Source organism: Tauraco erythrolophus, chromosome 29 (assembly GCF_009769465.1).
Source record: "Tauraco erythrolophus isolate bTauEry1 chromosome 29, bTauEry1.pri, whole genome shotgun sequence".
Classification (NCBI taxonomy): Eukaryota; Metazoa; Chordata; class Aves; order Musophagiformes; family Musophagidae; genus Tauraco; species Tauraco erythrolophus.
Window position 1 is genome coordinate 2702611 of NC_141493.1, and position 23389 is coordinate 2725999.

The 23389-nt window shown below is 41.4% G+C and overlaps 1 protein-coding gene across 1 annotated transcript; it reads left to right on the forward strand.

The window, feature by feature from the left end:
- Nucleotides 1–1431: 1431 nt before the first annotated feature.
- ADAM28 (ADAM metallopeptidase domain 28) lies at nt 1432–22277 on the forward strand (the record flags this gene model as incomplete). The annotated part of the gene is given in 28 exon segments (XM_086627993.1): nt 1432–1471; nt 4203–4303; nt 4932–5008; nt 6843–6921; nt 8313–8389; nt 8691–8707; nt 9437–9526; nt 9529–9579; nt 9582–9616; nt 10072–10134; nt 10546–10617; nt 11193–11362; nt 12147–12231; nt 13473–13488; nt 13491–13602; nt 14413–14590; nt 15086–15175; nt 15544–15805; nt 16502–16604; nt 17160–17316; nt 17946–18026; nt 18602–18680; nt 19621–19711; nt 20192–20291; nt 20556–20621; nt 20940–21017; nt 22074–22142; nt 22245–22277. Coding segments are annotated over 28 exon segments (2472 nt in total), but the record flags the coding sequence as incomplete, so codon positions are not given.
- Nucleotides 22278–23389: the final 1112 nt, after the last annotated feature.

The following is a 23389-nucleotide window of genomic DNA, read 5'->3' on the forward strand; positions in this document are numbered from 1 at the left end:
TGGACGAGGCCCTGAGCAACCTGATCTTGTTGGAGATATCCCTGTTCCTTGCAGGGGGGTTGGACTAGATGACCTTTGATGGTCCCTTCCAGCCCTAACCATTCTATGATTCTATGATTCTATTATCAGGCTCTTGTCTTAAAATCAAGTTTTACTATCAAATTGCCAGTTCTACACATCAGCATTGCACATCAGCTGTTATTAGCACCACTCTATCCTTACAGAAAAGCTCAGAGCTCATTCGTCGAGCGCATCCCAATCTGTCCCAGAATGCCTGGAGATTTAGCAAAATCTAAAGGGGAAGTTTGAATCTACAATTTCAGATTTCAATGTTTCGAAAAACCAGAACTTTTCAAACGCATACCTGAGACAGAAATAGTTATCTGATAACACGTTAGAAGTGAGAACTTGTTAGTTATGGCAGTAAAATTCTCCTGTAGATTTATAGAGATTTATTTACTTATTTATAATGACTGTAATAAATAAGTATATATTGCTGTGTAACACGTATTGCTAATATAAATCTATATTCATATACCACAGTATACAGCAGGATCCATTTCCAGTTCTGGGTACTCTGTAATACCTATTCTAATGTATGAAAAGTTAAAACTTGTATAAAGAGGCTCTGTATTGGTAGCTGTGGCTTAAAGAGGTGCGTAGTACTATTTTATTGCAACTGGTTACGCCGAGACGACAAGTTTTCAGCACAGATTTTCAGACTATTATTTGACAGATACCACCTTGATTGCTCACTTGTCTGCATCTCCTTTTATGTAGATATTATCACACGAACCTCAAGCAAACATTACTAATATAGATGGAAGGGGCAGAAAAGGACCTACTCAGTGTTTATACTGTCGATATGATTCACAGACACAGAATTACACGTACCTTTGCTGGTGCCCTAAGCCCTTCCCTTCCCTACAGATTAAATGGTGATCAGCAAGAGCTGAAACACATCTTTTAACACCAGCCCTGGGTACCTGTTTTACCTTAAACCTCTGGAAAACTGTCCCATTCCTTGAGCCGTCCGCAGTACCCACTGCTTCTATCGTAGCTTTTTAGCAGCCAGGCTACCAAAAAGACAATGTTAGGACCACTCCAATCTCTCTCTCGACGTATTTATTTTATTTTTCCTGATGAACAGTTTCAGGGAGCTGATTCCAAAGAAGTAATCAATCTATCACCATTCGTGTGACATGAACTAACCAGCAGGAACTTCCGCTTGCTGTAACGCTCCGTGACTTGAAAATTGTGCAACACCTTTGGTAAACACTTCCTCATATAGGAACAAGAATAAAGCTGAACAACTCACTGCCTCTCATTCACGGCACGAGACAGGACTGCTCGAAGCAGACAGCCTGGGAACCCGACTTTCCCAGACCACGGAGACCACTGCCAGCCAAGAGCGACGGAGATGACTAACATACTTCTTGTTTCTGTTGTTTGCTACGTTTTCTGCAAGAAGGTACTGCTCCTTTTTTTTTTTAATCCTTTATCAGTGGTTGCTGTGGATAACTTTGTACAGCTTTTATGACTTTTGTAATGATTAACATGCAGATAATACTGAGAACAGTGAATTAAAGCCACTGGCAAAAAAATGGTGTTGCTGAAGTTAGGGATGTTTGCTTTTTCTCTTCCTATTCAAAGCGATTAACGAAAATTCTCTAGTCAAGAATCACTTGTGGGAAAATTGGCCATAGATTGCCTAAAGACTCAGAACCAGTTACTTTTGTGAGCCAGTTAAGAAAGTACTTTTCCCTTGCAAGTGAACAGACAATCTATCCCATTGGGACAACTTATTAAACTGACAGTGCTTGACCATAAAAGAAAAGACTTTTGTTTGAATTCAGTTAAAGACATTACCTGAATTAAAACAGTTAGCACCCTTATCATCGGTGCCATACTCCAGGTTATGAGAATTCAAAGGACTTAATCTTAACAGATTACACTTTTTTTTTTTTCAACATGCATTGTTTCTTTCAATTCATGTCAACAGAGAACAGATTCTTTTCAGAACTTGGCATGCACAAGCATGCAGAGGTTTTAGATACCTGCCTTGAATACAAATTTGTGTATCTTTATGATTTCATTAGTTGCACAGAATATCTGAAAATGCGTCTAGCAATAATGCTTAAGGTGTACATACTGTGGTTTTTGACAAAACCAATCCTTCATTGTCAGTGAAACCCTCACTAATGGTTTTTCTTTCTGGTTTAGGCTGTTGGAAAAGTATGTAATTCTTTGTTCTTTATTAGCACTTTTCCTAGCTGTTGTACAAAGCCCAAGGAATTCCTTCCCTCCTTAAGCTACTGACTTAAGACAATGCCTGAAGCAAGACAAAGACAATTGAGTTGATTAAAAAAAAATACTTGTAAGAACCGATTTGTTCCAGAACAAAACTAACCTGTTTTCCTCGAAATGCTGTTTGTATCACACTGCAGGAAAAGGACAAGTTTAGTTCTGAATCTCCTTTCAAACCCAGCCTAACTTGAACCATCTGAGCTACAGTTGGCCTTGTAAAAAGTCTCCAACAGGGAGTGGATAGATAAAATTGGAGCACAGAACTCTGTTCTGAGAGGCCTAAATATTACTGTGATCATTAAGTAAGAACGTATTTTATGCTCATGGAAAAACGAAGTCTGCAAAGCAAAAGATTTTTTTAAAGTAAATATAATTAGTTGCTTAAAATAAAATGTAAAACATCATTGTAAATTATGGTAACAAACTTGCACTTGGTATTTGCTAACAGCATGTGCATGAATTCGTACTGGGTGCTGTGGAATGGCTTGGCTGGTGTAAGGTAACTTCTTAGGCTTATTACCATTATACCATCATGCCTTTCTCTACAGCACTCAGCTTTGTCAAGATAAAACCAAGTTTATTCTGCAAATTATTTTTGGAAAGGCTTTAATCAAATAACCAAGTTATGAAGAATAAGCTGTTTATTTTACTGGAACAATTTGCATGAGGATGTGCGCTGTTGTTCCAGATATAGAAAATTACAGTAATTAGATGACCCACTCTTGTAAAAATCTGGCCTTCAGGCAGATAATTAAAACGGGGAGTTGCATTCTCCCTTTGTTGTTTGTGGTTTGTTGTTTGTTTGTGGGGTTTTTTTTTCACATACAGGCTCTTTTGCTTGGTGCTAAGCCCTCAAGTATTTGCAAATTCAGATGAAATGACCTTTTGTAGGAGATTAAAGAGCTTAGGAGGCACAGAAACCTGCTGTCGCCTTGTTGGAAACTAACACATCCCTCTTATGACCCTTTTTTCCCCAATGCCTGTGCATCAGCTGCTATTATTAACTCCAAATGATGCAACGTGCGCTGACCACCCCTGCAAGTTCGTGCCACAAATTAACTTTTCTTAAGATTCAGTCAGGCTCAGAAGCAGAAGACAAAAAGAAGTGTTTTTTCATCAGCACTATATTTCCTCAATTTCTCTGCAGCCACTGCAGACTCGACACGCTTTACAAGACCAGTAAAAGGGTTGTGAGAGTTAAGGAATCATCTGGATTCCTTACCACCTTCAAGATTTTCCTACTTTACTGCCTATCTCCTATTATTTTATGTAGCCTTGTTCAGATGCCTTCTCAATCAGGTCCAACAGGTAAGAATGTGGCTGTTAAAGCAGTCACAAGTATTTGTGGGAGAAGACCAGCTGAAAAGCTTTCTAAAGCAGAAATCTAGGCTTGTTCCAGGCTTGCAGTGAATTGTATGAGTTTATTTGCTTATCTAGAGGCAATCTTAACTTGTATGTCATCGTGTGTAAGGTTTGGAGATCATTAATTTCACAGAACTGTATAGCTTAATTCATGTAATCTACAAAATGGGAAGGCAAAGGTTGCAACTTGCATAGCTGGGCTATCCTGCTGGTGCTTGAAACTGTTGATTGGTGCTGGGGAAAGATATCCAAAGCGAACTGCATAAAATATTTGAGACCTGGAAACAGCCAGGTATGTCAACTCACCTGAAATCCAGACTGTAACAAACCTCGTGGTAGGTCCCATAACGGGCTGGCTGCTTAGCAGAGCAGATGAGCACATGTCAGAGCCAGTGCAGAGAAAACAGGAGAAATGAGAGGTGCAAGAGATGAATGACTATACAGTCCAAAATAATCAGTCTTGACAGACATAAAATATGGTGCTTAATAAATTAATACTGTGTTTGCATAAATATACATCTGTTTCTCCCTAGGGAGCACGAGCAAGAAATTACCTGAAGTCGAGCAATATGAAATAGTTTATCCACGGAGATTGCACACAGTACAGAAAAGAGATGCAGAAAGAAACAAAGAGGTATTAAAAGCAATAACATTTTGTTTTTCTGGGAGATGGTTTTCCGGAGTCAGAGCACCCTTGATTTTCAAGGGTAAGAGAATTAGGATCCAGACACTGGATCTTACAAATGAAATGAAGAGAAAACCTGGAAGAGTGATCCCATGTCCGGTAAAGACGGGCTGTGAGGTGTGCTCAGTGAGCAGGGAAGCCCTGTATGCCACCAGCAGGTCTTTTGTATTTGTATCTCTGCAAAAATGCAAGGTTTGATACCACTCAGATTTTGAATAACCGATGGACATTTTAATTTGAAGTAAATTAAATCAAATGCTCAAACCTAAGCATGCTCTTATGGACTTCAAGAGAGTTATGAAGATATTTAGATTTAAGCATCTGCTCAGCACTTTCCCCAAGTATGCAGGGTATGTGCTTATGATTGTAGAAATACATTTGCAAAGTTAAATTTGTTCCTCTAATTAAAAAATATGAAACAGAGTGACCTACTGCTTATTCTATAACTGCCAGAATACTTATTTTTGGTGGAATGAAGAGGAAAAGAATGCAGTTGGCAACTCAGTAACAGTCAGCTCATAGTTGAGGCCAGAAATTATAACACAGTCCATATTCTAACACTTAAATCTGTTTACAGACAAAATACGATGACACAATGGAGTATGGAATCAAAGCCAATGGAGAGGAAGTCATACTGCACCTACAAAAAAATAAGTAGGTTCAGTTCAACTTTTTGCTTGAGCATTATTCCTCACTGTAAATGGCTCTGCAGGGCATTCAGGGTACAACGAAACAGGACTTAGGCTCCTGTAAGACAGAAGTATTTTGGTAAATACACCTTTCGACTCCACTGAAAGAAGAGGAGAGGAGAGAAGCATCATGTCACTGTTTCAGTAACATGAAATAACTACCCAGGCATGTGACACTACCATGGTGGGATGACTTGCCTAAACTGCCAACTCTGGTTTCCCATTTATTTCCTAAATGCCTAAATCCACCAAACATTTAATGTTTCTGTATTATTTCACAAGTTTTCTGTGTCCATGGACAGTCTATGAGTTATATTTATTTGTTCTACGCTGGTAAAAGCTACAGAGAAGAACAAGAGAAATATCCATTATATAGGGGTATCGTCTTGGCTCTGCATGCTTTTAAAAAATGGAAAATAGTAATAAGAAATGCAATAATCCTTAAAATTCAGCTTCCAGCACTCCCTACCTTAACTCTACTGCTGTAGTAGCCTAATATGTGCTGGCACTGATGAAATGCTTCATGGAAATTGAAGACAAGGAGAGCTCACCCTCCTTGGCTGAAGAGATTAGCAGCATTTAAACAGGCCACGCAGAGGGTAGGGAGAAGCAGCAGCCTTTGGTACAGAGCAAAGCATAGAAAGAAAAATCCAAAACTGTGCAGAGCAACACAAAATAAAACACAGTCGTGATGTTCTGCTTGCTGGCTCCACCATAATATTTAACATGGGATCAAACAAGTCTGCTTTTATAGGTACTTTTCTAATGGCTGTGCAAATACAATAGTGCTATAATCAGTTCATGTTAATATAGACTATAATTAACTATTTGCCCCTGTTTTAATCTAATCTAAATATTTGCAGAGGAGAAAGGGAAATTATATCGTACTAAATCCCACTCTCTAAAAAGAAATGGGGTTGTGGCAGTTTGGGGTAGCTGCCCAAACAGCAGTGAATGTAGACTTGCTTTGCTGCTATTTTTAGTAAGACTACAGCCCTGGCTTAAAGTTAAGCATCTGCTCAGTGCTCTGCTGAGTAGGAGACTGAACCACAGAGCCTTGCAGGATCTGGCCTTCCACTGAAATCACAAATGTGTGAGCTAATAAGGAACCCAAAGGCACCTTTCCCAGGGGTGGAAGAAATAAACCATTTATGCCATAGTCATGATGTCCTCCTTTGAAGGTTCAGGAATACATGTGTCCAAAACCAGAGTTTTATGTAGACAGAAAAGAAAAATCAGGTTCAGATAAAATGATTACAAAAACGAGAACTTATGCTGGCAAACTGATAAAAGAGCAAAAGAATTGGACAAATTATGTGTTAGTGTGACCTCCGCACAGAACTCCTGAGTGTGTGCACATGTACCCAGACATGCATGTATGCAGATGAGGAAGCTTTTCCATGGACCTAGACCTTTGCTATCTATAATCAGTGGGAGCAAACTGGGAAGAGAACAGAATGGTACCATTTCACTCACACTGCGGAGTGGTGCAAACGTCTACACGAATGGGGAGGCTGAAAAAGGATCAATACTGCATGTATGACACATTTACTTTTCAGATCTACTGAGAGATTAGTTTATATCAATGAAATAAGTAGGCTTTAATTGCTCTCTTATTTTGGAAATGTCCCTCTGTTTCAGTAAGGATTACGAACAGGCAGAATTCCCCACCCAACAGTTTTGCTTCCCTAGTTTTTCCATACCAATAGCTTGAATTCCCGACGTACTTTACGTGTTACGTAATCGCCTCATTCTGGATGACTCCCATTATTTTGAATAAATAATTTTGCTCTTTGCAGGCACCTACTAGCCAGAGACTATACTGAAACAGTTTATTCTGATGATGGTCGACAAATAACAAGTAGTCCTCAGATCAAGGTAATCAAAAAGGTTTCCTTCCCTCCTGCTCGCATTCCGAGGCAAACCTCCTGGCTTTGCTCATTCTGCGCAGCTCCCTGACCAGCACTGAGATCAGAGATTCTGACAAAGACACATTTCCTCACTGGCTCACATTTCCACCCACGCTCCCAGCAAATGCACTGCAGGTTACTCCAGGTGGCTTCTCTGAGCCATGACAAATCAGTTATTCAGCTCCAGACACAAAGGAAATCACTGCAGAAGTTATTTTTTTAAATTAACCGTGCACTCATGGGTCTTATCTTCAACAAAGCTCTCACCTGAAGCTTTTTGTCCAATGCCATGCTATGTGTTTTTAACACGTGTAACTTGGAACACAAAGCCTAATATTCTTTGTTATGGAGCAATTAGCAGGAATAGGAGGATCGTGAGTGGAATAAATGTGCATCAAGAATTCTGGGTTGCTTTTTTTTTTTTGTGGAAAAAAAAGCCATTTCTAATTGCTCCAAGAACTTTAACTCCCTGAATCCTGTGAAAAGCAAATAGCTCCTATGTCTGGTTTAAGACAATCTCAAGCTTGCTGAATAAGGAATTCCTACGCTGTGGATACTTCATTACAATCTCAGGAGTTGTTTCTCTTGTATCCTCAAGAGATGGAGAGCAATTCTCCACTTCTTTCTCTAGTGATTTTCACTTTGTTGATATCTTTTCCCTGTAAGAAATTTGGCCCATTGTGATGGAAGGAAGATAGATACATGTAAAGTGAAACCAAACATCCATGAGAAAAGGCACAATGCATGCAGGTTCAAATACTGCCTCAAGAAATCTGTTAAGAAAAATGCTATGGGTAATATTTTCCACAATACCTCAGTGACTTTGAAGTCTCTTTGAACACAGAAGTGTTCATTAGACCTCAGATCCTTAAGTCAATTAAGTCTTGAAAATTTTTCCCCTAATCATATGTTTTACTATAATGCATGCATTTTAATCTCATTGAAGTTAAAGCATTTAATTGTTGGGTTAACATTAAAGGGTGTTTCCCTGAAATTTGGCCACAATAAAATAATTGGTATGGACCTTAATTCAGAAGAGCACATCAGTATACGCTTAACTTTAGGCAGCAAATATGCATATTCTCATTTTCATGTGCTGTCGTGTGTTGACCAGAGCCACCATGATGGGATTTGTCACAACCTGGGTCACTCTGTTGAAGGGTAATAATAACAGTACTGTAGCAAACATGGAAATGGTCACCAGCTTTTGTCATTTTAAGAATCTCCTCTACCCTGGAGGTTGTCCTCCAGCACAGTTTGTTCAGCTTGTAGCCAGAAATGTATCTGTATCTCCTGAAACCACCAGGTCAGGTCAATGAGACGTGGCCCAATTTGACAACGTGTTTTTTCTTTCTACAGGATCACTGTTATTATGAAGGTTACATTCGGAATGATGCCGATTCCGTAGCAAGCATCAGTGCTTGCAAAGGTTTGAGGTGAGACAGGAGTTTGGTTCCCAAAGGGTACCAATGGCAGAATATCCATACTCTTCGAGGATAAATTTTCAAATTTAGATGCAATCAGAATGCAAATAAGTGGTGTTACCTTTTATTCGTGCTTACAAGGAAACTAGTTACAAGGAAACCCCTAACAATTAGGGTGAGGGGGAAGAAGGGAGAAAAAAAGCTACTTTTCTACTTCTGTTTCAGTTTATAAACTGGAAGCTAAAGGAACAACTGTATCAAAAAGTTTATATAACTAATTCCATATTAGATCAGGTCATAAATGAGCATTTAGCGGTGCTTACAGTAAATGTTCAGAGCTGCAGGAAGCTCCACTGACACTCCAGGAGAAGGCACGTTGTTTTCAGTGCTGCAGCAGTTACTGGGTCAGAAAGTTCAAGCTGTTGCTTGAAAAGCTCAGTTAAAAGAATCGCTCGTTCGAGATGGCTGAAGACACAGTGGCACAACGTAAAAAGGCAAGAGGATGGTTAAGCCTGAGAAGCTGCAGCAGAACTTTTTCCCAGTGGTTAGTGGGGTTTTTGTGAAAAAAAACAGACTTTCTTTGTGAGCACTTCTTGCACTGCTCATCAGTTTATATGTTAGCACAGAATGCTCATTTGACATTCGCTTCTTGAAATGATTCAAAACTCTTAATTCCTTTCAATATTTCAGCTTTTCATCTCAATTAAAGATGAAAATATATCTTTGAATTCCCCACTGAACTGAAATTCACTTTTCAATCATCTTTGTTAGCACAAAACCCCAACATTTAAATTTAATTAGTTCCTAACTAGTTTCTTTTTGACTAACAGTCTCCTTTCCTACTCAGAGACCTCACCTGACCAGCCAGATCTTCCAATTGACTCAGCAGCTTTGATTTCTGCCTTTGACTTGTTGTACACTGTCTGCTGCTGACAAACCATCCCATTGCATCAGTGTGTGCACGGGCTGAATGCTGTTAGAGATCATGTTGCTATCTTGACTCGGTCCTGCCGATTCAAAAGATCACAGTTTAACTCATTTTCTTAGTGGCTATTTGAGACCGTGGCCAGAAGTACCTTATTGAACCCTTGGGAACTTCAGATAGAGACCAACATGCTGTCTATAAGTATGAGAAACTCGAGCAAAGTCCATAAAAACCTGTGGTGTAATCAATAATACCTGGGAAGCGGATTCAAACGACCCATCAATGACATCTTTAAATCCAGCAACAATCCAGAAGTAAGTACACACTTAAACAACAGTCCAGTAAGTACATGTCAGAAAAGAAATTGAGGATGTAGGAGAACTCAGAGTAGCACAAGACACGCTTTGTCTGGTGGCACCTCCAGAAAAGAAGCAATTGCAGTGAAGCATAATCAGATCTTAAAAAACAGCACAAAATCTCACAGATTTGAGGTTTCTTAGTCACCACCTGAGCTGAGCTGCCCTGCATGAAATAATAGGTGCTCATGTGCGTCTTTAAACATCTAAATATTTCTTAATATCTAGCCTACCTTCATCATTTACATAACAATTTGAATATCTAGCCTGCCTTTCACCATTTCTAAACAAGGCAGTCCCATTCTAAATGACCTGACTACAGAAACATCCTTGTAACTAGTACATTGGTTTGAAATGGCAAAGGTTGAGACTGAAACAGGTCTTAGAAGTCATCTAAATGTATTCTTTCCTAGATGAAGGCATACCTGAAAGCAAAAAAGTATCTGGAAGTTTACATAGTTGCAGATAATACTTTGGTGAGTATTGAAAAGACTTTTTCTCATCTAACCAGCTAGAGATGAGCTTTCCAAAGTAGGTACTATCAGATCCCTGGGTTCCTACTACACTTACAGTGCCATACTGTTTTACCACTGACTTTGGCTAGGAACAGGATTTCCTAATGTCCACCGACTTTGAAAATCCCACCTGTAGATGATGAGAATTCAGAAAACACCACGTAGCACCTGTCGTCTGCTGCACCCTACACAGATAGACATTTTGAAAGGGCCTGATCTTGAAATACATTGATCTGATAAAACAGCACATTGAAAAGACAAGTAGTAGACCAGGTGTGGCGTGGTTTGCAACGCAACCTTCGGCGGGTTAGTTCTTTTTTGATAAATCACTTTTTTCTCTCATTTTCCTAACATACTATCTTACTTTTTCAGTATAAGAAGTATGAGGAAGATGTTAGAACTGTAAGAGAAAGGATATTTGGAATAGTCAATTACATCAACACGGTAAGAGTAAATACAGCAAAGTGAAATCGAAAAGCAGTTACTTATCACTCTTCTCTTTTGCAAACATCATGAATTGTCATTTTCACATGCAGGAATGAATGAAAACTGAATTCCATTGTAATTTATGAAAAAAATTTAACTCATCCATCCATAGTATCCAGTTCTTTGTCCTCAGATATAAAATTTAGAAATTCAATTATTGTTAAATAAAGATTTATCCTGTATTTTCTAAACATCTGTTAAAGTGAACGATTGAAAGCCTTCAAAGAGAATGAACTGATTTTCAATTCTTGAATTCTTGTGCAAGTCAAATTTCCTCCAAAATATTGCTGGAATTTTCAAGTATTTTAAAATCTTTTTATAGTTGGTTTAATATGGGTGGAAACAACATTCCGCGTTTTATTTTGTCTTTTTAATTTTTTATTGCAACTTCAAAGTGCAGAAAAGCTGAAATCAGGTCTGAAGTGGATTATACTGCAAGTGACAAAAGTGAACCAGTTACCAGGATAAGTGTTTGTTTCAGAAGTCTTTGTAATGTGCTTCATTTTCACAGCAACCCTGTCTCTCTGCTGCAGGTTTATAAGGCCATAAATATCTACGTGGCTCTAATCGGCCTCGAAATCTGGACCGATGGTGACAAATGCCTGCTGAGCCGTGCTGCAGGATTCACTCTGGACAGTTTCTCCAAGTGGCGTCTATCAGATTTATTAAAGAGGAAAAGAAATGACAACGCTCAGCTAATCACGTGGGTATCCTTCTGTTTCCTATTGGCATTCCCAGGATGTTACGGGAATTTGTTCTTTAGGAATCGGTCACCAACCCATCAGAGATGCTGCCTATACTGAGCCAGATTTCACAACTTTCCAATACTGGGTTGCACTAGTTCTAGGACAAAAAGACAAATGGGTTGCACTAGTTCTAGGACAAAAAGACAAATGCTGGCTCTTGTTCTTGCTTTGATTTTCTTCATGGAGCACAATTACCTGCTCAGATCTAGCCTTTCTATCTGAATCCCTGTGGAAACTGGCAGTGTACACTTTTGTGACATCTCAGTCTCTCCTTTTCCCTGCTGTGGTCACAGAACAGTTGAGCATCCTGACACAGCACAGTCTAACAACCTCAGGAGCCACGACGTGAGGCTTAATGGCCAGGAAATGCACGTTGCCAAACTAAACCAGCGCTCACTTGGCTATCCTGGCTCACGTTCAATGGCCCTGATTCATCCAAGCACTTTGCTACATTTAGAGCACTTCATCAAGCTCTTTACGCCCAAACAGATGCTTTAAGTCTAATGAACTGCAATGTAATTTAAGTGAAAAATTAAAATGAGAAGTGCATTCAATTGTTTTCCTGATTTGCCATGATCTTAAGCATGACCTCAAATATTGCATCAAACCAGGGATGCAAACCAGAGCTGGAAATGAGTATGTGCTTAAAGCCTTGAGGCTGCTTAAGAAAGCAGACCTGGCTTCAGATCTGCTTCCCAGTCACTGCGTTGCATTTCACTCTGCCTTTCTTCTTCCTGCCAGGGGCTATGACTTTGAGGGGACAACGATTGGATTAGCCTTTCTAAAATCCATATGCAGTGATACATATTCTGCAGGTATTATTCAGGTCTGATTTATTTTATTTATTTTCTAAAGGCTTTTCTATGTTTGGTTTTGTGTTTTTTTTACTCAACCAGCAAAGAACATTCATGAAAATTATTGGGTGAATGATGGGTGAACGACACTTTCAGTTCTCTGTCTGGTTCATGTCATTATTTGATTAGACTATAGAAATTCACAGTTAGAAATTTTATTTCGAATGAAGCGCAGAAGGTAAAGAAAGCACACAGAAAGCATGGTATCTGTGTTATCTAAATGCCAACATCAAACTTGGACACCTGGAGTACCAGGCTCCAATAGAACCAAAGGAGAGAATAAGTAATTTTGTGCCTCTACCTAAAGTTCGCTCTTTTGGGCAGGGAATTGGTTCTGACAGTCATAATACACATCATCAGTTTGGCCCCTTAATTACAGCTGCCTAAACTACTGTATTTAAACTTCAGCCTAAATGGGAACTTAGATCCAAAACTTTACCAACAACACTGGGAACTCAACTGCTGCACCCAGCTTCAGAGGCCGGGCTTGTTGGTAAGAGGAATAACCATGTGAAATTCCAGCTCTCCCACACCGTAAGGAAACCCTAGGATGTCGTAAAACCAGAACGCTTTTCAAGGTGGGGGGATGCATTTGGTAGCAGCATGATTTGCAAAACCATGCTTGGAAGAGTATGACCAGTATGCTTTATGCTTTTCCACTACCACCTGCTGTTTACACACCTGGATTTCACTCGGAAAAGCAGGACTTTTCCTTTCCTCCCTCCCACCAAGCAGCACGAAACACCGAGCCAAGAGTGAAGATGGAGCACAGCATCTGCCCTTCCTTTCTGTGCACGCACAACTCTCTGCACGGCAGTTACCTCGGTGTAATGAGTAATAATTACATCACACCCACGTAATTAAGCACAGAGACAGCTATCCAGAGAGGGGATTAAGAGTTTCGGATGTTCAGTTCCCCTTAACACTGATTTTTAACTTGGCAGCCTAACTTCCTCATGTTTATTTAAGAACTAATTATACCAATTTACTCATGTTCGTTAGTGTTATCATCTCATTCCTAGTATAACACAATCCAGCACAAACCATGGAATAGATGCATGCATGGAATGAACAACGTGCCAATCCTTACGTAGCAGTGAGGATAATTTCACTCGAAGAAAAACGGTCCTATTTCTTAGCCACGTGCCTCCTCTGGTGTTTCTAATTGTTCTAAAACATTCATGGAAATAACAGCCTGTTCTTATCTCTACAGGACCATAACAGAAATGAATTGCAGTTGCAGCAACCATGGCACATGAGATGGGACACAACCTTGGCATGAGTCACGACACTGAAGCCTGCACGTGTAGCACTAGAGTTTGTATCATGACAGATACTGTCAGGTAGGAGTTGGGATAAAAAGGAGAGGCACGGGGTAGGGAAGGGTGGGCTTTCAGTAAGATGCCAGTTTCCAAAATGAAGTAGTAATTAATTTTGTCCTCTGAGATTATCCATTCAAATTATACAAAAAGAAGAGAAAAATGAAGGAATTCCAGACCCTTCTAAGATATTCCCAAATGGATACCATCCACCCCTCCCAAAAGAAAACAAAACAAAAAAAAACCCACCCCACCTTGGATGACATTAGCTTTGCATGTGGGGTGGGGGCCTTCACATTAAACCACAAATAATTTTTCGTTACAACAACGACAGTATAAAATTGCTACAGCAGCTCAGACAATAGAGCTTCCCCCAAATTTACCTAAAATGTATTTTTGTTCTCTACCCTGAAGATATTTCCTGTGAAAACCACACAAAGTGCTTGCACCTTCACTAAACACCCATTAGATAGGCATTTAGTTCAATTTCCTCTCTAGTTGAACACCCAGACAGCCCAGTGGAAAACTCTTAGTGCCTGAAGCATCCAGGCACAAATTGTGTAGATCAGGCTTAAATCTTTAAGATGTGGGATTTATTATACACAGTGTTTACATTTAGCACATTAATTTTTTTCTAATCTGTTTGTTTCCACTTTTTTTTTTTCTGCTATAAGTAGGAGATAGCCATTGTGTTTATTTTTATATATATATTTGGAAAAATGGCTGCATTCAATAGTTTGGGGGATGGTGACTTGTTACATTTCTTGGTAAAGGGTATTGCTTTTCCCTGCCTAGGCTGATCCTAACATAAATCCTCCTGCTTTCTCAATATAGTTCCATCGTCCCCAAGAGATTCAGCTCTTGCAGCCTCCAAAGTTTTGAGAAATACATGTTGAGTGAGATGCCAAAATGCTTAACAAACATCCCAGATATAAGTAGCATTGTAGCACCTCCATCCTGTGGAAATGGCTTTGTGGAAAAAGAAGAGGAATGCGACTGTGGTACTCCTGAGGTATCTGCATAACCAAGAATAAAATAATACCTGGAAGAGGCTGTACAGTAACTGGTTTCTGTGGTTTCTGAGGTAGCCAGGTCAAAGCCAGCTGAAGGGTCTCTGTAGAAACTGTGCTTATCGAATTGCTGATGGGCAATGCAGTGTCCCCTATAAAGCAGATGCCAAATGGTGAGAAAAAACGGCGGTGTGGTTTGTCACGCCGTGTTGACAGAGGAACTGAGAATGAGGAAAGACCATACAGACAGAACTGTCGGCAGAAATAAGCAAGTTCCCTGCACAACTTCCATCTTTCACAATTAACCCCACTTTGGTCTCTCTACGCGCTCGCCCACGACGGCTGGCGTGGCTTCTAGTGAAAAAGGTTTTCAGAAAAGCAGGTCCAAGATATCCCCCCCCTCCCTCGAGAGCCAAGTGCAGGATGGTTCAGTGACAACATGGCACAGGGGGGACCAGACCTGTGTGCCAGGGCTCTGACTGCCCATTTTGTCACAGGAGTGCACAAATGACTGCTGTGACCCCGAGACGTGCAAACTGAAGGCAGGTTCCAAGTGTGCACACGGAGAGTGCTGTGAAAACTGCCAGGTAAGACTCCTTTTAATCTCTAGCTTCTCATATTTTCCAGGGAATATTTTCTTTTCCCCATGAGAAAGCACTAATACACCTTTCAACAGAACCAGTCCTGTTGTAATTACTGACATAGCACTGTAATGACAAATGCACTTTGTCCATCCCAAACTACACCACAACTATCAATTCACTCAATCTTCCAATATCCTGGAGAAAACGAGCATTCTGATTACCCATTTTCTCCTGGAAAGAAAAGCTGAGGCACAATCAGGCAAAAATCTCGTCAATTGATGTAACCAACCTTAAATTACCTACGGATCCGGCTCCTCATGCAGCTCGTGCAGTGAGGATGAGTTTGGTCCCCCTTAATTTTAGCCCTCTAGCTCAGAGGGATTAAAGGACGCGGAGGAGCAGCGTGGAAAGCCGGGCTTTGCTTCTCCCCCACTTCAGTACAAAACTCCGGAGCCGTTTGCCGAGCGGCTCAGCACGACTGCGACCTGGCCGAGATGTGCACCGGCTCCTCTGCCAGCTGCCCCGAGGACCGGTTCCGTGTCAACGGCTATCCCTGCGGCTACGGGGAAGGCTATTGCTACATGGGAAGCTGTCCCACCCGAGAAAACCAGTGCAAAGCTGCCTTTGGACCACGTGAGTACAAGTTGGCATTGGGAAAACGTCGCCTAGGTCAAAGGAGAGGGAAAGAAGGAGGCTTTGTCTGCTGGCGAGTCATCCAAGACCTTTTGTCAATCAAGAATAGCACATCTATACAAAGGAGTTTTAGTTGGCAGCATGTACTTAATTACTATTTTTATATTTAACACTGCAAGCGATTATAATCATGTGAGCCGAAGCTCAGAGCATCGGATGCAATGTGTTTCTAGAGAAATGGGAAGTGGGAAGGATATTCCTCTTTTGCACAACGCTTTTAAGTAACTTTGGAGCGGAGCTGCGTGAGTATTCTTTGCTTGATAGGAAGAGGAAATGTCTGTATTTCAAATTCATGTCCAAATTTAGCGTGCCTTTATGTTTCTGAAGGTGTGTGGTGGCTTCCCCTCTTCCCAGTCCTCAACCATCTCCAATCTTGACTATGTCCCTTCCCTTAGGGAAGGTCTATTTGTTCCTACTGGATAGAGACAGCACACACAGGATGGTTGCACACACTCTGCTGCGTGCACACAGCAACGTTGCAGAATTAATGCATGAAGGGCCAGAGAAAGTCATTTAGGCCCATGAGTAACTTCACTGAGAAAGGCCATTTCCCAGCCAGGTGAAGGAAACTCAAGGTTATAAATTCTCACAAGCAGAGAACCCAAACTAATCCCATTGCTATTCCCTCTTCCACAGAGGCTACTGAAGCTGCAGCTTCCTGTTACCAGATGAACCAGAAAGGGGCATATTATGGATACTGCAGAAAAGAAAAAGGTAGTCACCTCCCGTGTGAAAAAAAGTAAGCACTGTGTTACGGAATTTGCTGGGATTTGGGAAGAGAGACCATTCCTACTCAGATAAAGAGGCAGAAGCAAAGAGCACAGAACCTTAAATGGCACATATGTTCTTGTTCACTCTGGATGTTGTGGTAAAGCCAATTCCAAGGAAACTAATTTCCAAATCATGAGATCAGCCTGAGAAAGAGCAAGTGTGTACTTGTGTAAGGCTGCTTGTGAGGGTGACTGCGTGTGTGTGCATGCATGTGCAGGTAAGTACAGGGAAGGGATGTTTGCACAGGGAACTTGAACCTCAGGTGACCTCAGAAGTTGAGGACAGGTCAGTTAAACACTCATTTCCCCAAACTACTCTGGGCTCCCTAAGAAGCTCAAGAGGAATTAAGAACCTGCCAACTTCTACTCACAAACTGACCTGAAAACACCACAAAGCAAAATTCCTTCCTGCACCTTTTTCTTTGGAGTTTCTGTACGGAGCAAATTCAAGCTGGAGGAGAAACCAGTTCAGATGATTTTGCTGTTTCACGTCATTGTTCTAGTGGCTCTTGTTCTCCTTCCAGAGATATAATGTGTGGAAAGTTGTTCTGTACTGGGGGGAACGAGATGCCTCGGGATGGGAGCCTGGTGATTTTTGAGTCCTGCAAAGCAAGTTTTCCTAGAAATGAAGAAGTGGATCCAGGGATGATTCTTGATGGAACGAAGTGCGGGAATGGGATGGTTAGTAGAGAACAGCTTTTCTCCTTATTTCTATCCCTCTTTCAAGTCTTGCTTATATTCTTAGCTCTTTTACCAGACAAGATTTTAAACAGGGAAGACTGAAAGCGGACACTAAACTGCTGAACCTTCTGCCTTACACCTATCACAAACAGCAGCAAAGCAAACAGGACCTGCTAGCATCCTGATTTCCTTGTGCTTGGCTGCTGTCTTCTTATTTTTTACTGACACAAATATATGTGGCAACAGAAACTTCCCTTTGTATGAAGGATTAAAAGATCATACATATGTTATTTTTAATTATTTCCATAATGGATGTGCTAGGCATCACTGAGCGCTATTTCCAATTTCTTTGCTGTATATTTCTACCTGGTGGGAAGAGAAGGATGAAGGATTGAAGAGGAGTGGAAGCAGTGATGTCTGCATGTCTTGTCACTCCCCCTTTGCTATAAAATTCTCAAAGGTCGAACAAAAAATTATATCCACTTATCAAACTCCTAATGCAGGTTGAAGTGATTTGCAGACCTGGTTCTGTGCCTCCTCTTACTCTTCATCACTTTACACAATAATATGCAAGCTCTGCATGTTCCAAAAGCTGTAAATCTCTTTGGTAACTTTTGCCCTGTATTCAGGTGTGCAGCAACAGAGAATGTGTCTATGCTGAAGATGTCTTCAGATCAACCAACTGCTCTGCCAAGTGTCCCGGACATGCTGTAAGATACCAGCATCTGATGCTATCAGCCTTAAAAAAACCCTGAGAAAATTATGCTTATCAGCTACAGATCTTATTGAAGACAGTATTTAAGTCATTGGGATAGGAATTTGCAAAAAGTGTGGGGTCAGAATCTTCCTATATTTTTATGGAAGCAAATCTAACCTGATCTAGCACCAGTACTGTTGCTAAGGAGATCACAGGAGATGGACCCAGGTTCTATGCCTGGCCCTGCCTCTGAGTCACAATATCACAGCTATTGTCTTTTCTGTTTTGGGAAGATAATTGTGCTCATCTTACTTGATGACTCTGCTTTTTTGTGCCTTGAACACGTGCAGCTTTCACTGCACAAACACCTGCAGAAGACACACAATAGCAGACAATCAGGCCGGTCCTTTACCGTACAAAACTGCTCTTCTGTGCTAAATTTTAGTCCAAGTACAATGAAAAGAGGTCTCCAGATGTAGCTTCAATAAGCTTATCAGGACCCTGACCCAGAGCCACTGAAACTTTATGACATCACAACTTCACTCATATTTCCAACCTGAAGATATTCCTGGCTTTGTGCTTCCCTAGGTGTGCGACCACGAGCTGCAATGCCAGTGTGAAGAAGGATGGGCACCACCGACCTGTGACAGCTCGTCAGCAGTCACCAGTAAGTGCTGTATGGCCACGCGTTGGGTACTGTCATCCACCAGCTGGAACCAGCTGCTTTAGCTCCAGTAAAACAGCCCTGACGTGCACTGGGGGCCAGACTGCTGCTTTGCACACCCTGCGTGTCCAGGTCTCCGATTTCTGCTCATCTCTAAGTCATTGCAGCTTGTATGAATGACTAGAGCAAGCTGGTTTTCTTCCTAACCTGACAGAAGTGACACACTCAGGAGATTATTTAGAGTAGCAGACTTTTCCATTCTCCATCCCGAGATAACGAGCACACCATAATAGCTCACTGTCAAACTTGAGTGGAGGCAAAGTCCCAGAGGTTTTCCTGTGAGGGAGATGGGCAAGTTGACTTCTTTGCCATGTGACAAAGCTGGCCTTCAGCTATCTACCTCCGAGGGAAAACACTTTGTCAACAGATTTCCGTGTGTTTGGGAGGAAAATAAAATATTAAGCTTTTGTTATTAAATATTCATGTCCTTTCTCCACATGCACTAGAGCACCGTCAGCTGCCAGCATCGTGGCTTGGTTGAGGCTTTATAATAGTTTTGTTGAAGGAAAATTGTGAAGCCTTACTTGTATAAAACACCAACTGTGTATAAAACTGTGCCCAGTTTTGGGTAACAACCTTTGAGAAAGAGGAGAGGAATAACAATGAAATCACCTTTGAGGATGGATGGAAAGCACTAGGTTTGGTAGCCCAAGGACAGCTCAGGCAATAACCAGTCTTCAAGTATGGCAAAAAGGTAGGAATACATTCCTTTCCATCACCATTCGTGGCAGGGGAAGCAGCCATAAGCTTAGAGCAGTAGTGAGGACAAACAGGGTCTAGATCTTGCAAAAAAAAATTACTTTGTCAATGGTTGTGATGGGAAACTGCTTGGAAATAGTGGATCTTTTAAGCAATAGCAACTTGTGCTCTCTCTCCCTGCCAGGCTTCGCTATTGTCACCGGTGTGCTGGTTGTCCTCGCTGTCACAGCAACAGCAGCAGTGTTACTTACACGCTTCCGAGTGTTCAAGAAGAGGTAAAATGCTTACCCCTCTGAGGGAGAAAACCCCAAACAACTAAAGTCAAGTCCTAGACAGGTCTTAAGCTGGGATTTTCAAGGGGGTGGAGGGAATTAGACACTGGAAAGTCAAGGAAGTTGGTCCAGGACCTTTGTTGATCTGTTTCAGAAATCCCATAGTTGGGAGAGGAGGGAAGACTTGAACGTGTAGCTCTCAAGATTAATCCTAAATAATTAAAATAAGAGGGAGGAAGGACGGACAGAAAGGACGGACAGAAAGGACGGACAGAAAGGACGGACAGAAAGGACGGACAGAAAGGACGGACAGAAAGGACGGACAGAAAGGACGGACAGAAAGGACGGACAGAAAGGACGGACAGAAAGGACGGACAGGGCTATATAACACACCAATAAGAGTAAAGCAGGCTTTAAACTTTGGTAAGGTTTTTTCTGCCTCAGTCAGGGTAAGATTTACAGTTATATGCAATATTTGCACAGCTGCCACACCAGAAGGGAATCTGGAACCACAAACCAAGTCTTTGTGGATCAAGAACAAAGATGCAGAGAACACCCTGTCCTGGTGGTACCTGCCCAGAAGGTGAGAGTGGGGAGGTGCTGGGTCAACTGTAGTCTCCCTGGGGCTGTAGCCAAGGGGTTGAAACATCAAAACTCATCAGCCAAAGTGAGCTACACTTCTACAAGGGTTTCAAAATGCTCATCTGGGGCTGAGAGGACAGTGCTGCGAATGCCAGCATAGGGAGGGAGAGGGGAAAGCACATGGCTCTGAGCCCCTGACAGTAAAGGAGCAAAGATAACACACAAGATAAGGGCTCCATCTGATTTAACTGTTCCCTATTTTCAGATGAATGATAAGAAACTTCTCCTTCCAGTACCTCCACTGCAGGAGAACAAACCACAACTCCAGAGTGTAAGCACTTGTAAAGAATTTCTTTGCTTTCATGTCAGTTTTGGGGAAGACAGCACATACCAGTTCATGCCATGGTGACCTGCAATGACAATCTGACCCCAAAGGCTGGGGAAATCACTGCACCCCAGATAATGCCCTGCATGTTTTCTCAGGGCCAGACAGCATAAAGCATCGCTGCTTCTGAAATGAATGCATCCTTTTACCACTATTAATGCACTGTTTATATAGAACACTGCATGTTCCCATGGGAACATGCAGATGCATACGTATACAGTATGTATATAGTGTCAATATGTTTTATATTCTCTTCTTTTACAGTCTGCCATAAGGCCAAAAGGTCCCCCACCTCCTATTCCTTCTACCAAACCAACCTCTTCTCACACAGGAGAGATTTTTGTAAGTGTAACCCTGCAATTTTCACATCTTTCATCTGAGTTGCAAATGACTATCTGAGGCTAATTAGTATTTTCAGTTTCTGACTATGATTTAAAAAAAAAAAAAAAAATCACAGATGTTCAAACCACGTATTCTTTAGGGTAGGAGTCACCTTTTTTCCCCATGCAATTCTAAACTGCACAAGATACTGTCAATCTGTGCCAAGGAGTCTGTAAGCCATCACAAGCACATCTCATTAGCTACAGTACACGGAGTCCAAACCAACAGGGATTTCAGGTGTAAACACAAAGCAAATGATGAGCATCTTTGCTACTGCAGATGTCTGCAATGGTCCCTGTATCCTGGAGATGTGGCAGCCTCTAAAGATGGCACCAGTGAGGGGATCTCCACCAATGCACATGCATATATGTATGTCTATATATATATGTATATAATTCTTAAAAAAATTTGGAAACCAGAATACAAATATTTGTCATTAATGAACCCAAAGCATCCTACTTAAACAAAAATGTCTCTCTCAAATATTTACCATCTCAGCATTTGAGCCTCCTGCCCACTGATACAAAGGTGAAGAAACCATCTTCACACCAGCAACATAATCGCACGGTACCGTCTGCATAAAGAATGATGGACCAGGACTAAATAAAAAAATTATAAAGAACTTAAAAAAAAAATCCGAACACACACACACACACATCAGCTTGATTATAAAACCACATTTAAATCCCACTGTCTTTAAAGATACTTTCCTCAACGCACACCTTGAGCATGCGATCAGCATTAGTTCCCTAAGCAGTCTATTTGAAAGTGGAGAATTGAGATATTGAGAATAGCTCAGTGGTCTTCAGAAACCAGAGATCTATACCCCTTGTGTATTTGTACTATTGTGCCTTCTTGTACGTGGCCAGATTAACCTAATTCATCCCTAGTTTTTCCACTAGGAAAATGCCATAGGAAACACATGAGGTAACAGTAGCAGCAGCTGAGGTCTGTGGAGGTTCTGCAGCTGCTCAACCAAGAAAGTACAATGGCATTTAAACTGAATTTTTCTTACAGGTACCAGAGAGAAAACCTGCTCATATCCCAGTTCCCAAAGGCAAACCTCCACCTCCACCTCCTCCAAAGGTAACCTGAGTTCAAATGTGAACAGCAATTCTTTCGGGATGTGATTTGTTGAAACTCCATAAGGCACATGGTGATTTGTTAAACTCTTTCTTTTTCATGTAGGCTTTGAAACCTCCAGTTAATCCCAGAGTATGAAGCCTCTGAAGCAGAGCTAATTGAGATACCAGAAATTTTCAGGGACGCTTTGTTCATCCCTTCACTTTCGGCAAACACAACCAAGTCTTCCTGTTCTCTTGAACAAAAAGAACAACTGACTGACAGCTGCTTTGGGAAAAAAAGTTTGGTTTTCAAACAGCGAGCAACTCTTCGGTGATGACATCAAGCTTCTGTCCAAAAGAAAACAAAGCAGAATCACTATTTGCACTGAGGTGTAGATTGTAAGTTACAAAAGCTGCTTAACACATCCTAACTCCTAGCCCACCACAAGATGTGGCTGTGCTGGGATGCCCTGTGTCTACCTGCTTTTCTGGGTGCAGACTCGAGAAGATCAGGGAAAGCATGGCTACTGTATGTTTGCAAATTGTAAAGTTTTTGTTACATTTCTGGATCTTTGCCAGCCCTCTCTTCAGCAAACAGGCCAGACCGTCTTCTTCTGCAAGTTCTGGAAAAAGAAATAATCCTTCCTGCCCTTTGGAGAAAAGTTGTGTCCTTAAGGCCTGAACCAGCCTTGGAACTGTAAGATTACACGCTGGAAGTGCATTGATTTTGGAAAGATCCTCTTGGATCGGATTCTCCCGTTAATCCTTAGATTACCTGCTAAACAAGATTCCTCTGTTGGGTACGTAGCTCTGGAGACATGCTCAAAAGCAAAGCACTCAGGAGTCAAACCACTTGCTGCTTGCCAGTGCTCCCGGAGCTCAGGCTGTGCCCGTCGGAAAAGCGCTCCAGTGCCACCCTTGCACTTGGACCGGAAAAATTTAGAAAAGCGCAGTCAACAAAATCCCTAAGCATTTATTTCATTTGCCCCTCAGCTCCAGAAATACCCAAGTATTTCTCCCTTCCAGGATATACACACCTTGGTGTTTTGGTTTAATTGCTCTTGCACCAGGGCGTGTGATTGTAAAGTTGCTAATGAGAACTGAGCTGGGCACAGGGGTTGTTGTTGTGGGATGGCACCCCCAGGCTTTGCACCCTGCTTTCTTACTGAGGGGTTCTTCATTCCTCCTGGCCTGTTGGCGTCAACATTGTTGACCCTGTTGGCCTCCTGGCATAGATCTGCATGATACTGTTGGCACTGATGTTAATAA